Source organism: Tamandua tetradactyla, chromosome 14, assembly GCF_023851605.1.
Source record: "Tamandua tetradactyla isolate mTamTet1 chromosome 14, mTamTet1.pri, whole genome shotgun sequence".
Classification (NCBI taxonomy): domain Eukaryota; kingdom Metazoa; phylum Chordata; class Mammalia; order Pilosa; family Myrmecophagidae; genus Tamandua; species Tamandua tetradactyla.
Genome location: NC_135340.1, coordinates 15,628,668 through 15,642,353, shown reverse-complemented (window position 1 = coordinate 15,642,353; position 13,686 = coordinate 15,628,668). Strand labels below are relative to the sequence as shown.

At 33.5% G+C, this 13,686-nt stretch overlaps 1 protein-coding gene across 7 annotated transcripts in view; it reads left to right on the top strand.

The window, feature by feature from the left end:
* The window catches only part of TTC6 (tetratricopeptide repeat domain 6), a 292,851-nt gene that overhangs the window by 216,335 nt on the left and 62,830 nt on the right, over positions 1-13,686 (top strand). For 6 of the 7 annotated variants that reach the window (XM_077126904.1, XM_077126903.1, XM_077126902.1 and 3 more), the window contains 2 exons: positions 1,422-1,558; positions 13,460-13,629. In XM_077126904.1, the coding sequence (XP_076983019.1) occupies positions 1,422-1,558; positions 13,460-13,629 (307 nt within the window). The remainder of the gene's footprint in view (positions 1-1,421; positions 1,559-13,459; positions 13,630-13,686) is intronic. The other variant, XM_077126908.1, reaches the window with a different exon arrangement.

Sequence of the window (13,686 nt, the reverse complement as noted above, 5' to 3'; positions counted from 1 at the left end):
GGGTGGTGGCAGGCAGTTGTTTGTTGTTCGGGGGAATATTTCTTGAGGAACTGAACTTTTAGCTAAACTGGATTTGAGGTTAGAGTCAGAACAAAATATTTTCCTGATTGCAGCAGAACTGTAACCCTGATCTGGCTTTTAACACTAAATTTTTAGCTCTTATTATACTTGGAAATTTAGGAGAAATTATTTAAATAATTTCACTTTCTATGTTCCCAAATGTTATGTTTTTTAATCCATGATGGTTAGTTAGTCACACACGTGATGTTCTTCTACTTAAAGAGAATATTTGTAAGTTTGGTAACTTTTGGGGTAGAAATGGCCCCAAATCTCTTTTGAAGATTTTGGAAGTATCTCCTCTTTTAGACAGATTATTTCCTCCAGCTGGCTCCAGTAGCACCTTGAGGCCTGCAAATTTCCAAATCTTTAGTTTTATTTTGTTTTAAAAATATTTAGTAACCTCCTTTGCCCTTCAACTATTTTCCACTTGCAGTGGGTGAGGGACTTTTTTACAACTGAGTATGCAATCATTCTAATCTATTCACTCTAATGCCTTGTATATAAATGTGAAATGAATGAATTATGCTGTTTTAGTTTCCTTGGCTGCTCCAGCAAATACCATGCAATGGGTTGGCTTAAACAAAGAGAATTTATTAGCTCACAATTTTGAGGCTAGGAAGAGTCCAAAATCAAGGGGTGGTCAAGGGGATAATTTCTCCCGGAAGGTCTTGGTGTTCCTGTGCTGACTGTCGGTAATCCTTGGTCCTTAGCACAGGGCAGCCTCTCCTGGCCTCTCCCTTCTCTTCTGTGTTCCATTGACCTGTAGCTTCCTGCTTCCTGTGGTTTTCTCTCTGAATCTGAATTTCATTCTGCTTATAAAGGGCTCCAGTAATAGGATTAAGACCCATCTTGATTGAGGCCGACCATACTTTAACTGAAGTAACCTCATCAAAAGGTCCTACTTAGTATAGGTTCATACACGCAGAAATGGATTAGACTTAAGAATATGTTTTTCTGGGGTATATTGGGCCAAACTGCCACCTCTGTCAATACCAATTCATTTCTTTTCAACATTTTAATGACTGGATTAATCCATATTTAATTTGGTTGAATCAGCCTTGGTGTGATCTAGTGTGCATCATCTTTAATTAGGTTCAATATAACCCCACTCTAGATGAACAATTCACTTACGAAATTTTTTCAGTACAAACTACAATGGGCAAAAGCCTTGGCTTCTTGTATATTCTGGATTATTTCTCTCAGAAAACCTCTCTAATCTAGAACTTGATGAGGAGGGATGTGGCAAATATGGTTGCTTTTATGTAATCTAAAGTTAAAAAAAATGTGCTACGGAATTATAAAGTTTTCTTAGTTTTTTTTCCATTATATATCTTTATGTGCCTCCCTCCCCCTCCATGTAGTGTATTTTTTATGATCCTCAAAGAACAGATGCATTACTGAAACGTGGGAAGTATTACTATGAAAATGAAAACTGGATTGCAGCTATCCAGGATTTTACAACTTTGTTGAATATAGATCACCAAAATTCTCAAGCATGGTAAGAATTATTTCAGATGTTTTTGAAATTATTTTTTTAAATGCACAGAGAGGAAAATTGGTTTACTCTACCATGCAGCCTTCTAATAATAATGAATCAATTTTCAGTACCACCAGTAAATGAAAACCCTTTCCTATACCTTAAAATGACAAACTCCTGTGGATTTGTTACCTTAAGAGTTTTGGGTAATTTAGTAGTCATAAAATGACAATTCAGAGTAGTTTCATTTGTATTTCCTAAATACTAGTTATCAAATTTTAAAACATTGGCCCACTACTTACGTTTTTGCTTCCTTGAATTTCTTTTTCATATCCTTTATGCTCATTGAATACAGAGAGCTGTTTGTATGGATTTCTATGCTATCATTTTGTAGATTGGGTACTAAACTTTGTTCTGCCAATCTTATTGTGCATAATACATTTCGTATTTTGTTGCTTTCCTTTAAGTTTTGTTTTGAAGATGTTTATATAGTCATAGCTGCTGATTTTTTCACTTGCAATTTTTGTTTAATTTTAAATCATTTTTTATAGTGAAGTAAAAAGTGCATCCATAAAAATGAACAAAATAGAAATGTATTGTTTAATAACATACTGCAATGTAATTACCTGTGCAATCATCACCAAGTTAGGAAACAGAGCATATCAAGCTCACCTTAGGGCTTTGCTTTCCCCAAGGGTAACCACTTTTATGACTTAATTTAATCACTTCCTTATATTTCTTTATAGTTTCATCACATAGGTGTGTGTCCTCAAACATTTATAATTTAGTTTGTTTTTGAATATTAGATAAATGGAACCATAAATTAGGTATCCTTCTGTATCTCACTTCTTTTGCTGGATATTATATACTGTTGCATGTGACTCTAGTTTGTTCATTTTAATTTTTGTGTACCGTTCAATCACATGAATATGTTACAATTTATTTATCCATTCTACTATTGATGGACATGGAGCGTTTCTAGGTTTTGATAATTATGAATACCGTTTCCATGGACAACCTTGAACATGTTTCTTGGTGCACACGTTGCACACATTTCTATTGGACGTACACCTAGGAATAGAATATCTGATTTGTAGGGTATGTGAGTGTTCAGCTTTAGGCCTACACTGATTTTTCAAAGTGGTTGTACTGCAGGAACTGTATACGTGTTCCCCACCCGTACCACATGTTGTATGACTTTCACATTTTAGCCATTCTGGAGGGTAGGTAGTAGGACCTCATTGGGTTTTAATTTTCATTTTCTTCTTTACTAACAAGATTGTGCATGTTTCATGTTTATTAACCATTTGAATTTCCTCTTTTGTCATTTGTGTCTCTTGGATTATCTGTCTTTTCTCTTATTAATTTATACAAATTCTTATATATTCTTGATATGGGCCCTTTGTTGGTTATATTAGAAGCAAATATTTTTCCCCATCCTGGATTGACGTTGCACTCTTCAAATATTCTTTAGTATACAGGATTCTTGAATTTGATGTGGTCTAATTTATCAACCACTTTTCTTTAAAGTTAGTGCTTTAAGAAATTTTGTCCTACCCTGATGTCATATAGATACTATTCTATATGATCTCCTAGAAATTTTATTGTTTTGCCTTTCAAATCAAAGTTTACAAAACACCTGGAATTGCTTTTTGTTTATGGTGTGAAGTAGGGGTCAAATTTCATTTTTTTCCATATGCGTATCCAATTTTCCTAACAATATTTAATGGAAAGGCTGGCCTTTGTCACTTCTCTGAAGTATTAGGTTTATAGGAAAACAAGATCCATAGATGGACAGACTACTTTCTGAGCCTTTTTACCTATTCCTTTGGGCTTTTAATCTATTTTTACACCAATATTATACTGTCTTAATTACTGTCATTCCATAGAAAGTATTGGTAGCCAGTAGAACTAGTCCTTTGATTTTTGCAAGATTGTCATAGCTTATCTTGGCTTTTTGTATTTCTAAGCATATTTTATTGAGTTATACTACCTGAAAATTGACTATCTGAGAATAGTCAAATATGGCAAATTTCATAAGTTTAGCCTTGTCAAGTTCCATAGTAACCCCTTTGTATTGATTATGGTTTCAGTGACTCTATAAACCAGTAGGGGAAAAGTGAACATTTTTACAATATTGCAATATGCTTGATTTATTTCTAACTATTTGTTATTGCTTGATACTATTTTAAGTATTATTTTAGCATAATTTTATTTTTAACTTTTTATTGTGGGTATATAGCAATGCAATTGATAAATGTACATTGACCTTCATCCAGAAATCTGCTAACCTTAGGAAATACAATAATTTATCTGTAGATTCTTTTGGATTTGCTCCAGATGCATTCATGTAATCAGCAAATAATACCAGTTTTGTTTTTCAATCTTTATACCTTTGAAACTGTACTTTTCTTCTTCCATTATTGTAATGTTGAACAGAAATGATAATAAGAGGCATCCTTGTCTTGTTCCCAACCTCAAAGGAAAAGATGTCAACATTTTACTATTAGGTATTATGGCTAATTTCTTTGACTAATATTTGCATGCTATATGTAATTCTATCTCATTTTTAAACTTGCTATATGATTTTGTTTTAAAAATGTCTCTCGAAAACAGCATGTGATGGAATTTTGGTTTTTAACCAATATGACAGTGCGTTTGGTACACATATTTATTCGCATCAGCAAACTTTCTAAGTTCTTTCTGTTTTTCTATTACTCTATGTTCATTTTTTTCCTCCTTCCTTGCTGTCTTTTGATAGTTTAAACGCACTTTTTTATTCCATGTTTCATTATATTGGCTTGGATATTATTTGCTTTCTTACTGTTCTTTTAGGATTACCCTAGGGGCTACTATATTTTATTGACTTATCAAAATCTAATTACCTCATCGTTTTCACCTTTTCCCAAAAGAAATGCAAGAGATTTAACTCAGAACACTTTAATTCCTTTACCCACCTTCGTACTTATATGCTATTTCTGTGTTTTAATTAATTATGTATACATATTTAACCTATAAGCTATCATTAATATTTTTACAGTATTTATTTATATTTATTCCATATTTACCTTTGGGTGGTGGTTTGTTTTTTCCTGTATTTTTGACCTTATATTTAAGATAATTTTCCTTCTATGTTTCCCTTTCTTTAAGGTACATTTGTTGTTAAAAAATCATCTCAACTTTTGCTTGCTAAAATATCTCTATTTCAATTTGTTCTTAAAGGAAATTTCTGCTTGGTATTTTATTCTACGTTGGCAATTATTTTCTTTCAGCACTTTGAATATATCAGTGCAATGTCACATAGATTCCTTTTATGTGTGTGTGTAGGAATCAGCAGTACGAACCTTTGTAGGGAATGTTCCTTTTTCTTCTGGTTATTTAAAATTTTTTCTCATTGTCTTTTGATTTCAGCAGTCTTGCTATATTGTTGTACTTTTGTAGTACTTTTGAATTATTATGCTTATGATTCATAGGATTTTATGAATAAATGTCTTGATGTCTTTAGCTAGTTTCAAATAATTCTCAACTATTGCATCATCAAACATTGCTCTGATACATTCTTTCCTTTTCTTCTGTGATTCCAATAATACATATATGTTAGATCTTCTTACTATATTCCTGGGCCTTTTACCATCCCTTCTGTATCTTCTATCTTTTTGACTCTCCGTGCTTCATTCTGGATATTTTTTCCTGACTTATCTTCTAGTTTATTAATTCTCACTTTAGCTGTTTGTAATATGTGATCAAGCACCTTCATGGGTTTCCTAATTCCAGTTATAAAATCTCAGTGATATCTCCAACAGATATAGCTCCTGTGGGTTTGTTTCTATTGCCTCTTATTTTTTCTAGGTTTAATTCATGTGAGTTTTTTTTTTTGACCCTTTTGTGTCTGGTTACTAGTATTTTAATTAGAGAAATTGTGGGTTTATAGAAAAAAAAGAGTTCCTATATACATCTCCCTTATAAACACTTTCTGTGAGTGTGGTACATTTGTTACAATACATGAAAGAACATTTTGATAATTGTGCAGTTAACTATAGTCCATCATTTAAAATAGGATTCACTGTGTTTTACAGTCCTAGGTTTTTAAATAAAATTATTTTAGTAACGTATATACAACCTAAAATTTCTACTTTTAATCATATTCACATATATAAAATTCAGTGTTAGTCACATTCACAATGTTGCACTTATCATCACCACCATCCATTACAAAAATTTTACCCAAATAGACACTCTGTTTAACATATGCATGACCTTCCTATTCGCTGCTCCCACCTTGGTCCCCGGTAACCTAAATTCTAGTATATTAGATTTTAACTCTATGAGTTCGCTTATTCTAATTATTTCATGTCAGTTTGACATCATACCATATTTGTCCTTTTGTGTTTGTCTTATTTCACTCAATGTATCTTCAAGGTTCATCCATGTTGTTGCATATAGCAGAAATTCATTTGTTTTTATGGCTGAATAATATCCCATTATTTGTATATACCACATTTTATTTATCCATTCATTAGTTTATGGACACCTGGGCTCCTTCCACCTTTTGAAAATTGTTTGTAATACAGCAATGAATATGGGTGTGCAAATATGTGTTCATGTCCCTGCTTTCAAATCTTTTGGGTATATCCCCTAAAAGTGGGATTGCCGAGTCACATGGTAACTCTATATCTAACTTTCCAAGGAACTGCCGAACTGTCTTCCACAATGGCTGCACCATTTTACATTCTCACCAACAATGAATGGGTGTACCTATTTCTCCACATCCTTTCCAACACTTGCGGTTTTCTATTTTTTAACAGTGTCCATTCCAGTAAGTGTGAAATGATATGTCATTGTGCTTTTGATTTGCATTCCCCTACAAGCCCGCAATACTGAACATCTTTTCATATGCTTTTTTGGCCATTTATATATCCTCTTTGGAGAAATGTCTATTCAAGTCCTTTTGGATGGGTTGTTTGTCTTTTTATTGTGGAGTTGTAGGATTTTTTTGGATATATTCTTGATATTAAACTCTTCTTGGATATGTAGTTTTCAATATTTTTCTCCCATTGAATAGGTTGGCTTTTCACTTTCATGATAAGGCTCTTTAAGGCACAAAAGTTTTAAAATTTGATGAAGTCCCATGCATTCTATTTTTTCTTTTGTTGATTGTGCTTAGGATCACAGTTTAAGGAACGATTGCTTAACAAAAGTCTTGATGTTTCTCCATATTTCATTCTAAGAGTTTTATAGTCCTAGTTCTGATATTTAGGACTTTATCTATTTCAAGTTAATTTTTTTTTACATGCTGTGAGAAAGGGGTCCATCTTCATTCTTTTCTGTATGGTTATCCAGTTCTCACTGCACCATTTGTTGAAGAGACTGTTCTTTCCCAATTGAGTGGATTTGGCAGGCTTGTCAAAAATCATTTGGCCATAGATGTCAGGGTCTGTTGCTGATCTCTCAATTCAGTTCCATTGGCCTGTATATCAATCCTTGTGTCATTACCATGCTGTTTGGATTATTGTAGCTTGTAGTTAAGTTTTAAAGTCAGGATGTGTGACTCTTTCAAATTCATTCTTCTTTTTCAAAATGGTTTTGGCTTTTCTGAGCTTGTTAACCTTCTGAATAAATTTAATGATTGGCTCATTCATTTCTGCAAGGAAGGTTGTTGGGATTTTGATTGGGATTTTGTTGAATATGAATATCCTTTGGGTAGAAAGACATTTTAACATGTTCAGACTTCTAATCCATGAGGATGGAATGTCCTTCCATTTATTTAGGTCTCCTTTCACTTATTTTGGCAAAGGTTTGAAGTTTTCGATACATAAGTCCTTACGTATTCCAGAGTCAGTGTAGGCTGTTTGTGTGTTTCTAGGAATTAGTCCGTGTCAGCTAGGTTGTGTAATTTATTGGTGTACAGTTGTTCATACTTCTGTGGGATCAGTGGTAATGCCCCTCCCCTTCATATAGGCTTTTTATTTGTGTCTTCTCTTTTTCATTCTTTGTCAGTTTAGCTAAAGGTTTGTCAGTTTTACTAGGCTTTTCAAACAACTAACTTTTGGTTTTGTTAATTCTCTCTATTGTTTTTTATTCTCTATTTCATTTATTTCTGCCTAATCTTTGTTATTTCTTTCCTTTTGTTTGCTGTGGGGTTAGTTTGCTTTTTCTAGTTCCTCCAGATATGCAGTTTAGACCTTTGATTTTGGCTCATTCTTTTTATTTTTAAATGTCAGCATTTAGAGCTATGAATTTCCTTCTGAGAACTGCCTTCCCTGCTTCCCATAATTTTTTATGCGTGGCCTTCTTGTTATCACTTATCTCAAGATATTTAATTTCCCTTCTGATTTGATTTTTGACCCATTTTTAAAGAATGTATTGTTTAGCTTTCATGTATTAGGGATTTTCTGGTTCTTTGCCTGTTACTGATTTCCAGCTTTGTTCCATTGTGGTCAGAGAAGATACTTTGTATAATTTCTAATCTTTCTAATTCTCTTGAGACTTGTTTTGTGACCCAACGTGTGATCTATCCTGGAGAATGTTTCGTGTGTACTTCAGAAGAGTGTACATCCTGCTGTTCTGGGGTGCAATGTTCTGTATATGTCTGGTAGGTTTAGTTCATTTCTCCTGTTATTCAAGTTCTTTATTCCCTTATTGATCTTCTGTTTAGATATTCCATAGGTAGATGCTGAGGAAAGTGGTATATTGAAGTCTCCAAGTATTGTAAAGATGTCTGTTTCTCCCTTCAGTTTTGTCACTGTTTGTCTCATATATTTTGGAGCACGTTAGTTAGGTGCATAAATATTTATGATTCTTATTTCTTCTTGGTGTTTGACCCTTTTATTAATATATACTCTTTTTCATCTTTTGTAATAGATTTTGACTTAAAATGTATTTTGTCTGATACTGTTGGGACACTAAGTGCTGTCTCACAGGTCTCTTAAACTCTGTTCATTTTTATTTATTGTTTTTTCTTTCTACTCTTAATACTGGATAGTCTAAATTGACCTGTCTTCAAATTTGCTAACTCTTTCTTTTTTATTGCTTAAATCTGCTATTGAATGATTGTAGTGATTTTTCTTCATTTTAGTTATTGTACTTTTCAACTCCTGAATTTCTATTTGCTTTTATAATTTCTATTTCTATGTTGATATTCTCTATTTGGTGAGAAAATTCTCCTAGGTTCCTTTAGTCCTTTGTCCTCGGTTTCCTTTAGCTGTTTGAGCATATTTAAGACAGTTGATTTTTTTTTAAAGACAGTTGATTGTCCCTGGGCTTCCTCAGGGACAGTTTCTATTTATTACATTTTTTTTCTGTTTTCGACCCTATTTTCTTATTTCTTTGTGTGCCTTGCAATTTTTTGTTGTTGTTGAAAATTAGACATTTTTAAAAATTTATTAATTAAAAAAATTAACAACAAACAAAAATATTAACATATCATTCCATTCTACATATACAATCAGCAATTCTCAATATCATCGCATAGTTGCATATTCATCATTTCTTAGAACGTTTGCATCGATTTAGAAAAAGAAATAAAAAGACAACAGAAAAAGAAATAAAATGATAACAGAAAAAAAAAGATTACACATACCATACCCCTTACCCCTCGCTTTCATTTATCACTAGTATCTCAAACTAAATTTATTTTAACATTTGTTCCCCCTATTATTTATTTTTATTCCATATGTTCTACTCGTCTGTTGATATGGTAGATAAAAGGAGCATCAGACACAAGGTTTTCACAATCACAGACCACTACACATTTTTGAAAAGAAGGAAGAAAGGCATCCTTCTTTTTTTTTTTTTTAACTTTTTTTATTAATTAAAAAAAATTAACAAACAAAACATTTAGATATCATTCCATTCTACATATACAATCAGTAATTCTTAATATCATCCCATAGTTGCATATTCATCATTTCTTAATACATTTGCATCAATTTAGAAAAAGAAATAAAAAAACAACAGAAAAAGAAATAAAATGATAATAGAGAAAAAAAACTATACGTACCATACCCCTTACCCCTCGCTTTCATTTACTACTACTTCAAACTGAATTTATTTTAACATTTGTTCCCCCTATTATTTATTTTTATTCCATATGTTCTACTCTTCTGTTGATATAGTAGCTAAAAGGAGCATCAGACATAAGGTTTTCACATTCACAGAGTCTCATTGTGAAAGCTATATCATTGTTCAATCATCATCAAGAAACATGGCTACTGGAACACAGCACTACATTTTCAGGCAATTCCCTCCAGCCTCTCCACTACATCTTAAACAACAAGGTGATATCTACTTAATGCGTAAGAATAACCTCCAGGATAACCTCTCGACTCTGTTTGGAATCTCTCAGCCGTTGACACTTTGTCTCATTTTACTCTTTCCCCTTTTGGTCGAGAAGGTTCTCTCAATCCCTTGATGTTAATTCTCAGCTCATTCTAGGGTTTTTCTCAGTCCTTTGATGCTGAGTCTCAGCTCATTCCAGGATCTTTGTCCCACGTTGCCCCTGGGAGTCATGTCCCACACAGAGAGGGGGAGGGTGGTGAGACTGCTTGTCATATTGGCTGGAGAGAGAGAGGCCACATCTGAGCAACAAAAGAGGCTCTCTTGGGGGTGACTCTTAGGCCTAAATTTTAAGTAGACTTGACCTATCCTTTGTGGGGTTAAGTTTCATGTGAACAAACCCCAAGACTAGGGGCTCAGCCTATAGCTTTGGTTGTCCACACTGCTTGTGAGAATATCAAGAATTCAACTTGGGGAGGTTGAATTTCTCTCCACTCTAACTATTCCCCGAAGGGGGCTTGCAAATACTTTTCCAGTCTCTGATCAAATCATTCTGGAATTCATCGGGGGATCACTCTGGACAAACCAACAAAATCTCATGTGCTACCTGAGATTCCAAGCACTTATGACATTCAATCAAACTATCTACATGAGCTATATTAGGAAATGCTCTAGTCAAAATATAAATTTTGTAACAAATAAACATTTTTTGCTTTGGTCTCACACATAAGGTGACATTTTAAAGTATTAATTGTCATCTATTTTCAGCACCCTGCAATAATGACATTCCTTTGTTCTTCCTCATGCCAAAACATTTTTAAAATTTGTACATTGTACATTTCACTATTATTATACACTCTAGGCATTCCTAGATTATACCCTCTCGATCTTTAACATCTATCTTTGTTTCTGATTTCATTTATGTCCCCAGCCCTCCTCCCTCTATCATTCTCACATGCAGCTTCATTCAATGTTTTAACATAATTACATTACAGTTAGGTAGTATTGTGCTGTCCATTTCTGAGTTTTTGTATCCAGTCCTGTTGCATAGTCTGTATTCCTTCAGCTCCAATTACCCAATATCTTACCCTATTTCTATCTCCTGATGGTCTCTGTTACCAACGACATATTCCAAGTTTATTCACTAATGTTGGTTCATATCAGTGAGACCATACAGTATTTGTTTTAGTTTTTGGCTAGTCTCACTCAGCATAATGTTCTCTAGGTCCATCCTTGTTGTTACATACTTCATAAGTTTATTCTGTCTTAGAGCTGCATAATATTCCATCATATGTATATACCACAGTTTGTTTAGCCACTCATCTGTTGATGGACATTTTGGCTGTTTCCATCTCCTTGCAATTGTAAATAATGCTGCTATAAACATTGGTGTGCAAATGTCTGTTTGTGTCTTTGCCCTTAAGTCCTCTGAGTAGATACGTAACAATGGTATTGCTGGGTTACATGGCAATTCTATATTCAGCTTTTTGAGGAACCCCCAAACTGCCTTCCACAGTGGTTGCACCATTTGACATTCCCACCAACAGTGAATAAGTGTGCCTCTTTCTCCACATCCTCTCCAGCTCTTGTCATTTTCTGTTTTGTTGATAATGGCCATTCTGGTGGGTGTGAGATGATATCTCATTGTGGTTTTGATTTGCATTTCTCTAATGGCCAGGGACATTGAGCATTTCTTCATGTGCCTTTTGGCCATTTGTAGAAAATTAGACATTTTGAATACTATATTGTGACTTCTCTGGAAATGAGATTCTTACAAGTGTTTGATGTTGCTGCTTATTGTTGTTCATCTGTTTTTTTGTTTGTTTATGTACTTTTTGGAACTAATTTTATAAAATCTTTATTGTTTTATATGTGTGGGCATTGAATTCTCTGTTCCACAAATAGCATCAGCTGGCAATTTTATAGTTATTTCCTAAAGTGCCAGGAACCAAAACAAAAAAGCAAGTAACAACAACAAAAACTAAATCTTTGCCTTGTTTGTTACTTCTGCTTGCATGATGCCTAAAAATCAGATAGAGTTGAAAGCTTAGAGCCTTCTCAAGTCTTTTCTGAGCATTGCATGCAACCCGGGACTTTATGTGCCCTTCTATAATCCCTTGAATTCATGAACCCTTTTCAAAGCCTTTTCCCCTAAGTATCTCCTTCTCTAGCCTCTTCCTTCCCAGGCTTTTCAGTATGTCTGTTGCCTACCCTAACTGGTATTCCTTGGTCCATGCGGCAGTAGCTAATACATTTGCCTTTATTGCTTTTGGCAAATGGGGGAAGCCAGCTCAGCCATTGGACGCTCCAAAGTAAGCATAATAAAAGCTATCCTTTGAGCCAATCCTTCCAGGAGCCAACAGGTAGGTCAAAACTCACAACCCCAATTCTTTAAAATAAGGTTTATGCTGCTCCCTCTGGCACCCAAGGTGGGAAGTGGAGTATCATAACAGGATAAGTCAAAATGCCATAGAAATATTTTACCAAATTTCAGTATTTTCAACTTCAATATGTGTTCCCCTGGTTGTTGTAAGTTTTTAAATTAGATTCCAGAATTCAGAAAAAGTTGATTATGACAGGCTTTACATCTTATTCTTTGCATTACTTAATGATGTTACAAAAATACTACTAAATATTCTGAAAGATTTTAATAAGTTCAGAATCATATATGTGCTTAAAGATAGTAACATTCTTTTACAATCAGTAGTGATTAAAAATAATCAAAACATTATTTTATTCATTAGAAAATAAATAAAGCATTTCTTAAAAGGTGAGGTGAAAAAGGATTTTTCTCAAGTATAAAAAGTATGTTGGTTTTCAGGATACTCTCCGATTTTGGAAATCTGCCAACATACCGGTAGCACTTTTTTCCCCAAATTACTATTGCTTTTATAATGTAACCTTTTTAAACACCTGCTTATCCTCCCCCTGGATTTATTTTAATCTCTTCAGAGCAGGCAACTAGTAGCTGCTGCTGCTTGTTTTTCCTTAAGTATTGTATTTATTTCATTTCTAGAAGCTGACTTCCTTCATATTATTATCTAGTTGAAAATGAGCTTTTCATGGATTGATTAAGTTCAACTGATATAGGTCAATGATCAATGATTATTTTGAAATTGGAGTCAAAATTTAATGATGAAAGAGCCCATTTCACAACTGATGTAGTCGTTTTCATCCATCAAAGATCAGACTCCCATTTATTGGGGTGCATCTTCAGTGCCAGAAAAAATCCCATAATAACTTGTAGTCCACTGGGGCCCATTTTCTTAAAAATGGATTCTTTTTCTTTTTAGAGAAGGTATAAATTAGTACCTAGCACATTTTGGGGATTCAATACATAATAAAAATAAATAATCTTGCATTTATTTTATTTAAATGCCTCACTGATTAATGGAAGAAATAGAATAAAATTAATAATCATAAAATTAATATATAGCAAACAATTAATAAACATGTAACTTTGTAATTGCATATATCAAAGTGTAATTGGTTTATAAAAGTATATCTTTTTTACTTTTCATATCATAATTAAACTCTTGAGAAGCAAGCAGAAACAATCACAGATTATTATTTAAATATAAAATTAGTTTAGCAAAAAGAGAAAATGCATAATACTATATGGTAAGATGAACTTTTTCTTTTCTTTAGGACATACCGAGGTAGAGCATATTTTAAACGGCGTTACTATAAACAAGCAACTCAAGACCTTTCAGCGGCCATTCACTTAGATCCTAATAACTGGTTAGCATTTTATTTTCGAGCCTGCTTATTTAGGAAGAGTAACCCATCTAGAGCACTACAGGATTATAGTGTTTCAGGTAATTCATCTTCAACTGCAGATATGTAGGAATCTGATCCAAGGTTCAGCAGGTCAC